This window comes from Callorhinchus milii, unplaced genomic scaffold, assembly GCF_018977255.1.
Source record: "Callorhinchus milii isolate IMCB2004 unplaced genomic scaffold, IMCB_Cmil_1.0 Scaffold15, whole genome shotgun sequence".
In the NCBI taxonomy this organism is placed as follows: Eukaryota; Metazoa; Chordata; class Chondrichthyes; order Chimaeriformes; family Callorhinchidae; genus Callorhinchus; species Callorhinchus milii.
Window position 1 is genome coordinate 14,821,647 of NW_024704756.1, and position 17,799 is coordinate 14,839,445.

General features: G+C 43.0%; 1 protein-coding gene across 1 annotated transcript in view; it reads left to right on the plus strand.

The window, feature by feature from the left end:
* tenm1 (teneurin transmembrane protein 1) overlaps positions 1–17,799 on the plus strand; it is a 224,442-nt gene that overhangs the window by 48,342 nt on the left and 158,301 nt on the right. The window contains exon 2 of the mRNA XM_042340827.1: positions 11,448–11,736. Coding sequence (XP_042196761.1) covers positions 11,511–11,736 — 226 coding nt within the window. The 5' untranslated portion in view covers positions 11,448–11,510. The remainder of the gene's footprint in view (positions 1–11,447; positions 11,737–17,799) is intronic.

Sequence of the window (17,799 nt, forward strand, 5' to 3'; positions counted from 1 at the left end):
AATGTGCTAAGCTTTTTCCCTCCCCAAAGCGCAACATCAGCTGTGAGGGGTAGCAAACATCTAGTATTAACGGAGTATTAATGGGGTATGCATATTTTATTTGTTTTATCTCTATAATGCTTAAATGTCCAGCTCCCATTGTACCAGTCTCGTAAGAAATTATTTCATAAGTCTCTCATGGGTGTCTCACTCATGATTGCTTTGAGACATTGATTCGTTCATCACGTTGGCTGATTTCGAAGTTGTTTTGGACTGTAGTGTAACCTAAAACAAAAGAGATTTATTGAGCAGTCTACTCTCAATCTAATTATCAACGCATTGCAATTTGATTCATTATGATATAATTAATGCTAATAGATTTCCTCTGTTTACTCATTGCTCCTATCCATTTGTATTTTCATCAGGTTGGCATGGTTGAAATTTATAGATACCCAGCAACCCGCAATCAACATAAATTACACATTTGTCAATGTTTGATTGATATTTCATGTCAGCTCCCCAGCAGTTCTGTCGCCAACTGGACAAATGACGTTCAGCCTTAATTAACTTAACACAATCTAATTGGTGTGATGCAATGACCTGTGTATTTGTGGGGATACACGGCAGCCAGTTTCCACACAGCAATGTTCCACAAACGATCATTTATTTGGGAGGGTTGTTGGACACGACAACTGGGAGAAACTCCCTTCTCTTTTTAAATGGTGCCACCGGATCTTTAACATGCACCTGAACAGGCAGACCGGGACCTCAGTTGAATGTCTCACCTGAAGGACGGCATTTTTAACAACGCAGAACAACCCCAGCACTGCATTGGAGTGTCAGCGTAGTCTGTGGTGCGAATTCAAAGACCGACGCAAGTCTTGAACGCACAACCTGTTGACTCCGAGGTGACAGAGGCACCTGAGTCAGGCTGACCGCACAATGTTTAGACAGTGTAGATAAGCCCAAGTTGCAATCAGGATATGATCGAAATGAGTTTTGGAATCTCACCACTGGCCTCAGAAGCAGACGTGGTTTTTTTTTTGCAAACTTCCAACCTGAAAGAAAACAAATTGACTCCAGCTTCGCCAAATCAATAGGACTCGGTGATTCAGTGTATAAACATGATGTGCTGGAAATGTCCTCAGTTTGTCACCAATGACAAACTAACATGTCGGATCCAAAGTGGCCCTGACAAGATCTTCAGTAGCCACTGGCATCGTTGCTGACTGGCTTCGGGTAGTTGAAGGATCAGCCGGTTTGCCGAGATGGACAGGGGCTCGAATATATTTGTCAAACGCAGAGTGACAGGGCACAGTCTGCCTGAAAAGCTCTAATTGGCTCCTGGAATTTCAGCATGATTCTATCTGACAAGTCGGGAGATATGCATCTCGAGAGAAGAAAAAAAAACCAAAAAGCCTGCTCCAGTTAGGCTGCATCAGCCTTCTGAGTTTCGTCAGTGTCGCGAGCAATTACCTCTCAGAACCCAAATCATGCAAAGTACAGCACACGAGCTGTGGAGCCAGGAAGTAATAAAGTTTGTAACCGGTCATTTTGTTTCTGGATTCTTTAGTCAGTATTCTGCGTTATTGTTAGCCTGGCTCAGTTTGGTAGCGCTCTCGTCCAGGTCGGGCCGTTCAAACCTCCATAGAACCAGAGGGAGTTGCAGTCCAGAAGGAAGACATTTGGGTCATTGAGGGAACACCGGCTCTCAGAGCTAGTCATCCGTTCAGTCCCATTGCCTCCCCCTGCCCATAATTACCTTGTAATTACTGCCCCTGTTTATTTTGTTTTGTGTGTGATTCTGTGCATCACTCCTTGGTAATCGATCATAAATTTCCAATGATGCACTTGCGTCAATTACTCCTCAGATATCAGCCCTTCATTGCAGATGTCATCATTTATCAGTGATGGGGGGCACACTGGCTGCTTAACAACAAGAACAGCTTGCATTTATAGAGCCCCCTTCATGCAGGTTAGCGCCCCGGAGAGCTTGCAGGGCTGCTCAGACCATGCAGTGAATGGTGTTGGGAGGGATGGGTGAGGAGGAGCCCAGAGTGATTTTAAGGCTGTAATATAATCTCACGGTCCTGATTCCAACGTTAATCCCTGTTCCAACCTTACTTCCATTTACGTTCCTTTCCTCTTACAATCTACAGACTTTTTTAAAAAAATAAGAACTTACACATGTATAACGTGCTTCACGTAAGATAGAATGTCTAAGTATCTATTATCCTCTATATGTTTTCTATTTGATTTACGGAGTGTCCCTAACAGTGCCCATTAATTAATGCAAAGAGTGCGATGTTGTGGGTATTCAAAACATATGCATTTACAGATCATAAGCAGCACATCTGATCATTTGGAAAATTGTTGAAAACAGCCCCAAGTCTTCCGGTTATTATTTCAATGGTCGGTATAACCCTGTTTAATCCCTCCGCCGTAACTTCGCAAGCACCAAAGGGACTAATTATTTCTATGCAATCAGATTTACATCTAAACAAATAGTTTCCTAACTCTGCAAGGTGAGACTTCCTCACCCAGCTGATATTCTCTACACCCACATTGCACAACAACCGCATATTTTTCCTGGAGGAAAAAATAACTGTACCCCGCGTCGCTCTTCAAAAACTGCACGGTAGCCTTTCGCCATTCTCAGTCGTCTTGCAACACAATACAATTTACCTTTACCCAGCGCCTATCACATCAGGAGGACGTCTCAGAGCGCTTAACACTGTCTTAAGCCGAAGAAGATAGGGGAGGGGAGAGATGACAGAAAGCGCGATCAAAGAGAAAGTTCTTGAGACAGACTTTGCATTACACGTTTCAACACGTAAGTGCCTTTTATTCTGCTGGAATGATCTGTTAGGCAATGTGTTTTGTTCGGTTGTAATGCTCCTTGAGGACTGACTTACCGCTTATCCAAATCGAGTACTAATGCTTGTTAAACTGCAGTACATATTTTGCCTGCATATCAGCACCATTTCAGCCCTTAATGGATTCAGTTGTTCAGCTCCAGATAATTGGTAATTTAGGGCTACATTTTCCTATCGGTCTTAGCGATTTTGAGGACCTGATCCTCACAGTAGCGTGTTTTGTTTTAAAAAAAACAAAGATAAATGTGCACATGGTGTATTAATGCCATTTCAAAAGTTTCCAGGGTGCTGTGCACTAGCAACAGTGTTTGACTCCAGAGAGATTAAATCCCAACTGGACTGATAATTGGAAGGCGGAACAGCAGAGGAATGCACGTCTCTGATTTTCAAATTTCCGTATCAACCACTGTCAGCAGTAAGGCCAAGTTAAAGTCAGTAACACTTAGAGTATGCAAAAGGTATCAAAATAATAATAATAATAATAATCCTTGCATTTGATGTAGCACCTTGTCACATCATCGAAGCATCTCAAAACGCTTCACAGAATATACTGTAAAGTGAATTGTACATTTTTGTGGGTGAAACCCGGCAGCCAATTACGCACAGCAAAGTCCCACGAACAGCCGTGGATTGAAGTGACCAATTTATTTTAAATTTTTTATTTTTTGAAGGGATTATTACCCCCAGAAAAGAGATCCGCCAATCGACTAACAACCAGGTTCCAACTTACTGCTAGGTAAACCGAGGCGTGTGGAATGAGGAAACTTGCCAATGTTTTGCCCTGCCCGGGAATCAAACCCAGGTCCTCTTCTTTGCGAGGTGAGCGCTCTAACCACTGAGCTACAGGACTCCACAGTTGCTCAGAGAAGGACACGCCACTCAAATCACTCTTGCAACAGGAATTGTGAGGAACAAGAAGATGATAATCAAACCAGGAGGAGACATTACAGACACATGTTTAAAAGGCTTGTACAAATTGTCTAGACTGAAAGTGACACCTGAGGCTATCTAGACCCAGGGGACAACTACTCAAGGATTTAAGCCAGGATTTTCAAAGTGAACCAACTATTATTGGCATTGCTGCTGGGTTACCTTTAATGTAAATGGTAGATAACAACTGTGGCTCCTGGCATCTTTGTTCGACCTTACAAAATTTGAGGCCGACATCAATCAGCTGCATATGCATATGGTGCGAGAATCCCAACTGAAATGTAAAGACGCACTCCACACTTCTCAATCTCAACTGAATTTGAAAGTACATCGAACCATGAAATGTCACATCAATTAATGCTTGTGAGCGATAAATGTAACTTTCACCACGGAAACAAACTTTTTAAAAATTCCGAAGAGATAAATTGGAAAATGGGATTCCCTTACTCGTGCAGTGCGAGAGAAAAAAATACGTAACGACGATTCATTTATATTTCTTGAATGTGGCATTCATCCTGCCAGAAAACCATTCCTACTGCTTTTCCATTGTAGCATTAAACTGTTTCTTGAATAAGTGTGAGATACCCTGACTTCAGTGATTGTCCAGCGCCTTGGGACGTCCTCCCGACATAATTACAAATGTAATTTCCTTGTTTGTTGTTGTTCAATCAAAAAAANCATCAGTCACCTTTCCTGGTAACTATATTGCTTCAACAATGGATTAAATTACGGATTAGCGCTCGAGGATGCTACCCAGCATGAGGGGCACTATATAAATGCAAGATGCTGCTGTTGTTGTTAACCAATGTGTTAAAGAATTACTTCCTGGTTGCTGTTCTAACCGTTTGAACAGCATAGGATCCTGAACCTACGTCCTCTTCATCTGGGAGCTATGACATATTTCAAAGTATGTCGACAAACTTCCTGTGTGAGTGGTATACTTATGTGGAGCTCTCAGGCTGATTTGAACACTCTTAAGCACTCTTAAGGTAATGGGTTTACACAAGTTTCAGACACCCGGCTGACCACAAAAAACTTGACAGCAGCCAGGACTGTGTTCTACGTGCAGGCTGGCCAGAGCGCCGACTAGCTTGAGCAAGACTTATTTTACAGTCCAAAGATAGACAAAAAAGATAGGAGTCATCCATCATTTTCATCACGGGGAGTGCGGATGGCACAGTAAAGCACCCAAATGTAATTTCTGACCATGTCCTGTGCATTTCAATGAAATGCTTTGCTTCCTTATGGAGCCTGTGTGACGTCGGTTGGCTGGCAAGCTTTGAGAAATGATGTTTTGAGTAATAAATTCACTTAGAATTTATACTAAATTGCCCAGCATTTGTAGGGAACAAAATGACATTTAAGAATTGGGCAATGAAACCAGCCAAAAAAGGTCAGATGCTATTTTTCATCAGACATCTAAAATGAATCATTACCTGAGAGCACCTTTCTCTATCTTTTTTTGTGTACTATCTGTGACCCTGGACACAGAAGAGCTGTTAACATCTCACCTACATAACGAAATTTCATTGAAGTCTCAGATTAATAGGAATGAAAGGTAATTTTCTACTTTTGGAGAGGTTTTACTACTTTGATGATCAAAGTGAAAGCTTTAAGGGCACATTATGAACCAATTAGTCTGTTTCGGTGAAGGCTGATGTCATCTTAAAGAGCTCACAGCCCATAAGCAGTAATCATGGATTCAGAGGCAATGGTTAATGCTTCACTTTGAGAAGGTAACACAAATTGGTTGTTGAGGGGGAAACTACTGGATCTTACTGACTTGAATTTTTAGAAGAGATTGAACAAGGTTTCACAGGTGCGGTTTATAAAGAAAATTGAGGCTTGTGATATAATTGGATGCTAGCTGGCTGCTGGAAATGAAACCTGGATCAGCAACGATAAATGTCATTTTACACCCAGTTTCTCTCATCCATTTGAAGATGTAACTCCTGAAAGTCAACATTTGAGCATTTCCTGAATTTAGATTTATAAACCTATAATATATATATTGAATTTATTTATTTAAAAAATCCACTTTACAGTATATTCTGTGAAGCGCTTTGACACGTCTCGATGACACGATGCCAATGCAAGATTATTATTTCTTGGGACACTTGATTCATTGTCAAACATGTCAAATGTAATTGATTAACTACAGCAACTTACAACTCATCCAGTTTGGCATTGAATCCAAGAGGTAAGTCCTCTTTGGTTTGCTGCCTTGGGCCTTCTGTGGTTGTTCAATTGTTTGTTAATAGGACGTTGTTTAATTCTTTCCTTGAGAATCTCCCAATGTGTTCTTCACTCACAGACTTGTGTTATTGCATTGTCTGTCCTGTGGCCCATTACGGTCCCTCTACTGCTTAGATTCCCGCGTGCATCGCTGAACAGGTACGCTCATTGACATTACTGGCACCTGGAATCCAATGTGGTGCTTTAGCTAAAGTGTTCAGCCAAGGGAAGGTTACAGGTGGCACGCAATGCATTAGTCAAGCATTGCAGGTGTGTCTATTCTCAGCAGAGAATGAGTTCAATGTCAAGTGCTCCCTCCGCAGCCCTACAGATGTGCATAATTGTTCACCTGCAAACAATAATAGCTTGTGGTTTCATCTTTCATCTGCACTGATGTCTGCAAAGCTCCTATGGTTTCCATTTTCATGCCCCAAACTCTCAATGACTTTCAATTGTAAAATCCCAAGGCATGAAGACTTTCCATTTGCAGGTGGATCGGTAGCAGTTCTGGATAAAATGTTTACTGATTCAAGGGCAGGAAATGAGCGTGAGCGTGTAGGTGACTTAATGCCCCATCATATTTGCTCCCAAGAGTATCAAGCCCAGGATAGCGTCCTGGAGTTTGAAGCACTCCAGGACGCTACCCCACGTGAAGGTTGTTGTTGTCACCATTGGGAATCCCACTTTCCTCACAATATTCCTGACGGCCATTTCTCGTCACCTTGCAATATGAGACACACTCTCTTAGGTCAAGCTTCCAAAGCATTTGCTCTCTTTCGTCTCGTTCTTTCTTTGCTGCTGTAGCCACACTCTGAACGTTTCTCTTAATCTGTCTGATGTGCCAGGCTACGCTCTCTATCTGTTTCCTTTGCCTCTCGTTGCATTATGATCAGGACCGACTGTATCCTCAACTCAATCTTTTCCCAGGATCAATAAAGCATGGAACTCTTTTCTGTTTCTCTCTGTCTGTTTCTGCCTGTCTCCTGCACTTTGCAAGCCTTTAAATCCCAAGTCCCAGAGCACTACTTCCTGATTTATCTTTTCTACGCTCCCACTCTTTTAATCTCTGGTCGTATCCTGGAGCGCCAGGTGTCTTGTCTCTCATTTGAACCCAAAAAAAGTTTAAGTATTATTGCACAGTATCTGCGGTACAGATATAGGAGATGACAGCAGAGCGGCTTGGAATTGCAAAGGTCTCACCATCTCAACCTGTCTCCACAGTGTTTCTGAGAGGAAAAAGTGCAGCAGATTTCCCTCTGCTGTTCAGAGAGCTTTGAAGTTCAATGTTTCACTCCTGTTCCCCTGTCGTATAATAATTAATGCTTGCATTTGATATAGCTTCTTTCACATCAGAGGGTGTCTCAAAGCGATTTACTCTAGATTATAGTGACAACTATCTGACTTGATGCGAGAGTGCTACTATCTGATACCTGCATTTATTTCTTAGAAGCCATTTATTTTTTCTCAGCACCCCATTGCACGTCACTGAATATTTATCTGTGCGTCCTTCTCGGCTCATTTAGTTTGTCGAAATGTTTAGTTGCAGATTGTTTTTTTACAATTCTACGAATAATATCCTTCTACCTGTCGCTCCTCCATTGGATGTCGAAAGGTTCTTTATCATCCCGACTTATTATCTCGAACAACATAACGCTACGGGAAAAAAAAGACCAAGGTCCATCTAGTTCACCTCCCACCTTCCTGGTGGTCGGAACTACCTTTGTACTATATCCCATAATGTTATCTCGAAGACGCTATGTCAAATGCAAGGATTAGTATTATTATTATTATCCTTTATGATTTCCCGAGCACCGCTGTCTTTCTCACCGAAACATCGTGAGCTAAAAGTTCCAGGTGCCTCCTTGGACATCTGCCCATAGTCTTTGACATTTCAAAGGCAACATTCTGCTAAGATTTACAGGTAGAATCTCCGAATGTGTCTTGAATAGTGCGAAGAGGTCACTTGCTCTCATTAAGCTTGCTAATGGTATTCATATCTTCCTCTTTTATCTTCTAACGTTAGTTTTTTTTAATTCACTCGTTTCATGTGCGGACATTCTGGTCATCTTAAAAGCGATTGACACAGCGGGCAATATTAAACTGGCCTTTATTCTCTCCAATCCAGTTGAGACGTCACTCAGAGAAGCCTCACAATCTATAAGCTTCTGCTTTATGAAGACCTTCAAGAAATTCTGACTCATTATTGCTTTAATGCCTGGCTCTGGAAATCCACCCGGGAGGAAAAGACAGATCAACGAGGAAAACACTTCTAGTGTTGCGGACCGCACCTTAGGTGACCAAAAACAACAACAACGTGCATTTGGATAGTGCCCTTCATGCAGGTAGCATTTCAGCGAGCACTTAGCAGTGGCGGAGCTTGAAGCCGCCAGTAGTATAGAGACTAATTGCAATCAGACTCTTCGCAACACACTGATTTTACAACAGATTTACAGCATCGGTGAGGCTCACACATCAAAAAGTGCACCAGTGATCACAACATCTGGGAATTTTTTGCCCCCCTCCTCTTTCCCCCCTCCCTCCATAAAAATCATGGAAATAAGGGACACTGTTTTAACAGGTGGCGGGGGGGGGCTTTTTTAAAAAAAAAGGCATTTAAGGTGGGGAATGAAAAGAAGCAGGTAAACAATTTAACATTTTTTTTCACAAACTGTGGCTAATGCTTGTAAATAGAGGAGGGGGAGGAGGGTTGGGGGAGGGAGGGTTGTCCCCATCACTTGAAATGATCTGTCTGAGTCATAGCGTTGGCTCCCAATTGTGTTGTCTCCCGATTGTGTTGTCGCAGAGACGACGACAACTTGCACTTACATAGCACCCTCCACGCAGGATAGCGTCTCAGACCCAGTCAGCAGCGATGGCTTCATGTTCGGGAACGAAACGGCCTTGGCCCACTTTAACCAAGGATTCTTGACGGGCAGGAATTGGAGCATGGTCGCCTGTAGCCTGGGAGGAACACGCAAGCCAGTGAGCCCTGTTCTCTCAGCTGGAGATCGATGGAAGTTGGCCAGATGCCTGCAAGGGGGAAACGTGTGAAGAAAAAGAAATGCTCGCTATTGTAGGAATTGGCTCGGCACCTCAACTGGCTGTGCATTTGACTCTCAACTGGAAGGTCACAAGTTTCAGTCTCAGGTGCCTAAAGTAACGCGCCTGGCAAAGTGGTGCTGTGATAAAGTGTATTCAAAGCAACAGCATCCAGAGCTTTGTGGGAAAAATAATCCAGGAGTAACCGGGCTGGATGTACACTACATGACAGTTTTCAGAAATCTTCCTGAGCTGTTAATGAACCCAGTTTGCTTGCTGAGAAATACAGTGGACTGCGCACTGCGATTTGGACAGTTAATCTTTGAGGTACTGTGCACAGTTCCCAGCACAGGTATTGTTCTTGTCAGCGAGCTGACAGAAAGGTCACAAAAGAAAGATTCCTTTGTGCAAAAAAAAAGCATTAAGTAGCTTGTGCAAAGGTCACTCAATTCTGTCTCTAAAGAACTTTATTCATTGTGCTGACACTGGCAACGAGATATCGATCAGCGAAGTGTTCCACATAGGCACAGGAAGACATGCAGAACTGTGGATCTGTGCAGATTGCTTGAATCGGTTGTTTCAGAAAGATTTCAGCTTGGTGTCCAGATAAAATTTCATCGCTTATATATATATTAAAAAATTTGGTGGGTGTGAAGGTCAGTGTGACAAGCTGGAGGAGCTATTCTCCTTCGCAGAGCCAAGGGACAAGGTGTTTTCAAGCTCAGAATCTACCGCTCTCCACTCGCCCATCTTGAGTGAGTCATCTACCAATGGAAGCTTGCCATCTCTCAACGGGGACGAGAGAGTGAGAATCTGCTGTTGGCTCACATCAGACTAGACCTGTTCTCTTCTGGGGTTTGGTACAAGCGTACGTGTCAGTCGGGCTCAGTCGGTAGCACTCTCGCCCCTGAGTCAGAAGTTTGTGGGTTCAAGCCCCCCACGTCAGTCAGGACTTTGAACACATAGAGGCTTTTGCTGATACTCCCAATATAGTGCTTTGAAAATCCCTCCTCTATCTATCTTTAAATCTCACTTTAAGACCCATCTCTTTGACAGCGCCTTACACTCACCTCCCCACCACCTTCCTCCTCTTATGCTCAGCGTCCAACCCCGCTGCTATGCAGCGCTCCGAGACATTGTCTTGCCTAAAAGGCGCTACGTACGTACAAGTTGTTGTTGTAAAGAATAAGAATAATTCTTGCATTTGATATAGTGCCTCATCACGTCTTCTAGATGTCTCAAAACGCTTCACAGCGTATACTGTAAACTGACCGTATGTTTTGTGGGTGACAAAGTGGCTGCGTTGGCTTAAAAACAACACAGTTCCTCTAAGCGCCAGGTGTCACGCATACCTCTAATATCTTTGGAGAATCTAAGAACTGATACTGTGGAGTGCTTTGTATCTAACAAAGTTGATCATCTTTTTCTCTCTCTCTCTTTCTTTTGTGGATTCAGTCACACTGTTATTGATTGTATAGCAGAAAATAGCACCACTTTGGAAAAATGAACTGATAGTTCCAAGTAACAATTTTATAAGATTAAATTAGTGATAATGGGGCTCTTGCTGATTAAAAGAAAAAAGGTCATAGACTGGAGACCTTCTGTCATTGTGAACACAAGTGACTTACAAAATATCCATCCGTCTGCCCATTGAAAAAATAAATCGCACATTGATTTCAAACCGCTCTTTGCTCAAGTAGGGAGAGTGTTTATTAACTCAATGCTCAGCCTCATCTGTGTAAATATCAGCTCAGACTATTTCTCTCTCTCTCTCTCTCTTGTTCTTTCTCTCAGCCATGTCTATTACTGCACAAAAATTAACTTGGAGATTTAGGTATTAGGTTTTCTATTGATGGGTTTTCCAGTGCAGGTTCATCAAATGTGAGTCCACTTCAAGGGGACGTAAATGTAAGATGGCCAGGGGTGGATCTGATAGGGAGTTTAGGAGAAACTAGAAGGAACTTCACGATGAGAGGTGATGAGAATGCAGAACTTGCTGCCAGAAGCTGTGGTTGAAGCAGAGAGCATCACTGTTTTTAAGAAGAAATTGATGCATATATTATATATATAAGGGGTATAAGTGAGGGGAGTAAGAATGGTAGAGGGCTTCTTGTGGAGTAAAAAACACTGGCAAGGACTATCTCTTCGAGAGTGCTTAAAGAGAAAACCCTCCTCTTTTGCTCAGCATTGGGGCAAATGGCCTGCATCCGTGCTATGTACATATTAATTTGTAGCAGGAAACCGTATCTCAGCAAAACAACAGTATTTGTGAAAAATAAAACACATATCATTAACAAATGTGCATTATCTCAGTTTGACAGTGAAGATTTTGCCTGCACTCCAGGACGTTTTTCAAGCCTAATGTGTTCTTTCCCCTCTGTCTTCCAGGTCGCTGTGGGTTGACAATGTGGAGCTCCCTGTGTTAATGTCTCCAAGCCAGCTTCACAAGGAATGGACCAGAAGGACTGCAAACCTTACCAGCCGCTGCCCAAAGTCAGGTGCGAGATGGAACTGGCTTACACCAGCTCCTCAGATGAGAGTGAAGATGATAGAAGCCCGGGCAAATCCTACAACTCCAGGGAAACCCTCCACGAGTACAGCAAAGAACTGAGAATGAGCTACAACAGCCAAAAGAAGGACATGGTGGCCAGGCAGACGATGGAAGAAGCCGCACAAGGTACGAGCATTTGTCCGAGCTTCAACACGGTTTCTTTTCAATGAATTCCTTCAGCATTGGGTCTCGTACAGTCTGCCCCGTGCTTGACCGTATTCAAAGCCTAAATATTATAAGTAAGGGGAAATGTGGTATAATTGAAGGCCAATTCTGTACGCTGCACCCGTTCATAAACAGATTTGCTTCTCTGTTAGGAAACTGCTTTTTCACCCAAACGTGTGAGGTTCTTTTTGGTGACGCCCTGTTCAAAAATCGAGACAAGAGCCATCCACCGATCGGCTGAAAAACTGTTGCGAAATCCGCAGTTTACGCATTGGTTCGCTTGTTCTGAGTGAGAGAGGTTTGGTCTGGTGAATCCTGATCCCGTGGAAAATAAGCTTTAATGTCGGACTTATTTTAATGTCACACAGGTGTTTGCTGTGGCAATGATACATCACACCTTTGGTGGTTTGTGTACACAGGATGGCAGTGCTATTATGGAAATGATCAGTGCGGTGCAGGTTTAAGCTTTATTGCCAGGACATGTCACTTGAGACCAGACTCTACAGTGTGACAATGCGATTCTGATATCTGGGTGAAACGTCTGAATTCTAAAATTACAATAAAAGCTCATCCTCTTATCAAAACAGCAGCGAGAGGCTTTCAACTTGTCAAAGGCAGCACATAGCATAAAGGCATTGTTAGATTTATAGGGGAGATAAAGCAGAACTCTGAGCAGCTGAGTGTCACTGCCAAACTTATGGTATTATGCTTTAATGTTGGTACATAAGCGTAATGTGCTCATCTTGGTGTTCAGAGTGTCAGGCTGAGGTGGCTTCCCTTTCTCTGCACGTGGGATGTGTTCTGACAACGATTCCCTCTGCAGACAAGTACAGTGGAACAAACGAGCTCAAAAGGGTGTGGGCATATTCCAGGGAAGGGCAGTGGGATTGAACGGACAGCTTGGCCTTGAGACTCGAGGGGCCGAATGGCCTCCTTCTGCGCCGTAAGTGTCTATGATTCAGCCGTAAAGGGGGAAAGCCGAAAGAACTTTTTCTCGGAATAGTAATTCGGTCACTCAATCCACGACTGCTCGTAGGGAGGCAGTGTGTTTCCCCCTTCCTAACAGATCAAATGCGCGGTGGACGGAGAGGGAAGAGGGGGTAGAGAGGGAGAAAGTGGGGTGTGAATCTGCAGACCCGCTCCCCTCATTGCTCTTCCCTTTGCATCTGAGCTGAACGACCCACTCCTTGTTTTTTTTTCTCTCTCTGGCAAAACCCGCCAGTCACTTGGAATCCCGCGGCAGGCGTTCCCGTGAACCATTCGCCCTGACGTCTTGTCATCATCCGTTGGAAACTGTGCCCCCGCCCGCATTGCCAACTTTCCCACACCACCAAACACCCTTTCGACCTGTCAGATGTTTTCAAAATCTCGATCGAAATTTGCCTCCTTTGTGCAATGCTGTCATTTTGCAAAGAAAACCTGTAGGTTATCAGTGAATTTTGCATTCCCTGCTGTCCCATGAAGTACTTTGAGATGCCTCAATAAGGTGATAAGGCGCTATATCAAAATGCAAGGATTATTGTTATTATTAGTTTTTTTTGCACACTGGTGAATGCTATCTCACACGAGCAGAGAGAGATGACCAATATTTATACACGTGTGAGCCACCATGCCCTCGTATGCCTCTATTAATTGGCGTCATTTTCTTAAGACTTAAAACATGCGCCTTGTGGGGTGCTGGTAATATTCACAAAATGCTCTTTGGAACGTAGGAACAGGAGGAGGTCATTCAGCCCCTCGAGCCTGTTCCGCCCAACTATAAGATCATGGCTGACCTCAAGGTACTTACTAAAAAAAAACCTGCGTTGAAAATCCATTATCAAAGCAAATCTCACTCAGGACCATTCCAGCTAAGGGAGAGACTTTAGTTTAGTTGTTTATTCCACTGAGGATATTCCCTGATGATTAAATCGAGAGTCACCGTGGAATAGGTGGATTTACACGAATAACAACAGGTTGGAAAAATGAGCTTTTTTTTTATTGGAATCCAATTGTCCTCTCTTAACAGGCAGTTTATTTCAGTGAGTATTGACGGCAAGCACCACCCTTTCTGCTATTACATTCTGGCTGTCGATTGGAATTATTATTAATAATTGTGAAATACAACAACATTTATGCAGTACCCTTCATGTCAAGCGATGCCTCAGAATGCTTAACAGTAGAATGATTGGCACTGAGTCAGGGAGCAGTGGCCGTAGGCACGGTAGAAGAAGTAGGTGTGCAGATTGTATTTGAAGACACGCAGCGAGGGGTCTTGGCGGAGGGATGGAGGCAAGGAATCCCAGGGGCTTAGGGGGCGTAGTGACTGAATGCTTGGCCGGTGATGGTGGCGGGGAGGGGGCAGAGGGAAATACAGCAGGCCTGTACAATAAGAATAATCATAATAATAATTAATAATCAATCCCTGCATTTGAGGTTTCGTCTTTCACCTCAAAGCACTTTACAGGATTTCCTTGAAAGATGCAGTGACCATTTGGACACAGCAGAGTCATGCAAACAGCCGCAAAGTGAACGAACGATACTACCTGATTTCCCCCTGTGTGACAATTTACCCTATTCCCTAGTTACCTTCTCCTCTACCTCCCCACCACCTCCATCCCCAGACATAGTCTATCACTGAACAGGAGGAATCTGCTGCCACTGAAAACCAAGTTACCTGAAGTTTTCCTGCCACAATGATTAACGAGTGATACACGCTTCGACAGTTGCACCATCTAAATTTATACTAATTACTTTTTTTTTGCTGTAATGAGCCAAGTGAATACTGTGAATGATATGTCAGCTTTCGCTGGAAACTAAGTACTGTACTTATCGTGTTTAGCTGGTGAAATGCAGTTTGAACTCCACTGAACATTTGATGAGATTTGATAATACTGTAATGAAGTATAATGTGCTTGGAGCCCAGGCATCTCTGGGTAGATAATAGTATTTCAATTATTCTCTTACATTGAAGGGAGGGGGAAGGGGAAAATGATCACTTAAATGTCCCACTGTTGTAAGCCTTCCGCGGCTGATGCAGCACAGTGTAATCTACTAGAATTCTTTGTAAATATGCTATTATATTTATGATTAGGATTGATATTATTACTAATTATTAATGTATTCAACAATTAATTAATAATAACAACAATAATCGTTGCATTTTGTATGGCACTTTTCACGTGGGAAGGACATCTCAAAACACTTGACAGCTGGTTACTGTAAAGTGTAGAGACTGTGCATTTGTAAGCAAACACGACAGCCAATTTTGCATACAGCAATGTCCCCCCAAACAGCCATGGGGTGAATGACTGATTTTAACTGGGGGATTGTTGGCTGGGACACGGGGAGAAACTCCCTTCTCTTTTCGAATTTGGGATCTTCAACGTCCACCTGAACGGGCAGATGGGACCTCGGTTTAACATCTCACCCGAAGGACGGCACCTCTGACAATGCAACGCCGCCCCCCCCACCCCCCACCCCCCCTCAGCACTGCATTGAAGTGTCAGCCTAGACTGTGTGAATTGAAAGTCGCAACGTGAGACAAGCAGCAATTTTTAATCAGTAAAATAATCCTTGCGTTTGACAGAGCACCTTGCTTGCATCTCAAAGCGCCTCACAGGGTTTACCGTGAAGGCTCGTGACCGTCTATGTGGAGGGGGAGCGTGGCGTTCGATTCTCAATCGAAGACACAAGTAACGACCCAAGCTCAAGGTTCCAGGCGTGCAGCTCCGAGCTCCTTTTAATAAGGTGCGAGGCTGGCGATTTGGGGGGGGGGGGCCGATCACTTTCCTTAATTGTTTTATCGTAAGCCTGCACGACCTTCACGGAATGGGAGCAGTCGCTCTTCATAATTGATGAGTTTGCTTCCCGGACGGTTTGACTCATTCCGCTTCCAGTCCACATGGTTTGTAAATGGCAGATCATGTGAATGCATTTGCTGTCAGTGTATGTGTGTGTGTGTATGTGTGTGTACGTAAAAAGAAAACCTCACGGAAGGGAAGCACCATTAATCAAACTCCCATTTAAGGAGCTGTATAGGAGATAGGAAACTGATTGTTTTGTAGATGAGGATTTTTTGTAAACCAATATATTATTTAGCGAGCATTTATAATGTGTGAGATGAAGTGCAAAGTGTCGGGAAACAACGTGAATGCTGAGAGAGAGAGAGAGAGAGAGACAGAGAGAGAGAGAGAGAGAAAGAAAGAGAGAGACAGAGAGAAAGAGAGAAGCAGAATGCTCTTGAAAATAAATTTCACTTTCACCTGAGAGATTGATTCAAATAGAATAATCTGTGAAGCTTTAGCAAGAGATTTGCGGGAATTAAGGAGCTTGCAAGAACGATAAAATAGTACAAAACTAAGAGAGTGACAGAACCCAGACGAGACACTGCGTCAGTCTATGAACGATTTATGACCACGTCCAAACAAATAGGGAATCAGCCCGGCTCAGTCGGTAGCACACTCGTCTCCAAGTCAGAAGTTTGTGCGTTCAAACCTCGCATCGGGATTTTGAACTCATATATTCTAAGATGATGCTCCAGTGCAGTGGTGGGTGGTCAGTGCTGCAAAGTCAGAGACGCTGTTCTTTGGATGAGATGTTAAACTAAGGTCCCATCTACCTGTTCAGGTGGACTTTTACGACTCTATAGCACCACTTGAAAAGTAAAGGGGAATAGACTATTACTATTATTGTTTCACCCACAAAATACAGTCACTGCACTTCCCAGTATATCCTGTGAAGCGCTTTGAGACATCCTTCCGACATGATAAGACGCTATATCAAATGTAGGTATTATTATTATTATTATTATTATTATTTATAATTGCCCCAAAGTTTCATCAAAAAGTAAAGCAAAGTTCTCGTTAAAAAAAAATTGGTTTGAATCGAGTAACTAGATTTTGAGTTTGAAGCAGTTTTTATTTTTATTTTATTTATTTTTTATTTTATTTTTATTTATTTATTTTTTCCCTGTACATCTTTGGAGCGGGGCTCCCTTAACTCAACATGATTTGCTTCTAATTGTCAAAAAGCAGTTAGTTGCCTTTGGGATTTCTTAATGAAGAAATACTGCAAAATTGACCTTCCCCATTTCTTTGCCACGAGGAAGATCACGCTGATTGAGGTGAGCATCCGTGTGTGAGGTCTGTTGGGTGTTCCTATTTGCTAGGGGAAAGGAAATCAAGTTGTGGGTGATCTTAAGACATCTGGCTGACCGTAAAAGTAATTAAATTCTGTATTCCTTTAGGCTGCTGCCATTAAGGTTTTGCATTCAGGTGTGTTACGATTGTTATTGAGGGTCTGTTAGCTGCAGGGCTTATTTCCTGGATTATGGGTGCAAGGAAATTAGAAGAGACAAAGAAAATTATGCATTTCCTCCCAATACCAACACTTTGGCGAACGTAAAAAAAAAATGCAGTTTTTTCTTACACAAAGAATATTTTCACAATTGAAAGGATTTTAAAAGATTCAGTGCGAAAATGATGATTTATCACTGTACAAATAGTGTCACTGGAGATGACCTATTTTTGAGCCACAGTGCACCAGGGAGTTGGTGTCACCTCTATCCTTATTGTGGTCTAACAGCTGAGTGTTAACATCCTCTTCGGTTTCACGTTCTGATGCCGTGTTTGAGAGCTGTGCACTTTGCTTTTCGTCCAACATTGCGGTCAAAGTCTGTGCACATATGAACCAAGTGATTAGAGCCATAAATCTACAATCCAGGCTTGCCCTGTGTCTGTATCAACTCCAGCAGTTCACCCCCACACGCGCACACGCATACACACGTACACTCTGGGGTCCAAAATCTTAGCACTCGCCAACCTGAGCCTCAAAGCACAACAATTTCCGTGTGTAGGAGCCAAGCATTTTTTACTGGTGTCCTGTCTGACAGTCTCCCAAATAAAATTGGTCATTCATATCATGGCGGTTTATGGGACATTGCTGTGTGCAAATTGGCTGCCAGTTTTACCTACAAAGCAAAGCACACAGTCTTTACTGCATTTTACAGTATATTCTGTGATGAGCCATGAAACGACCTTCTGA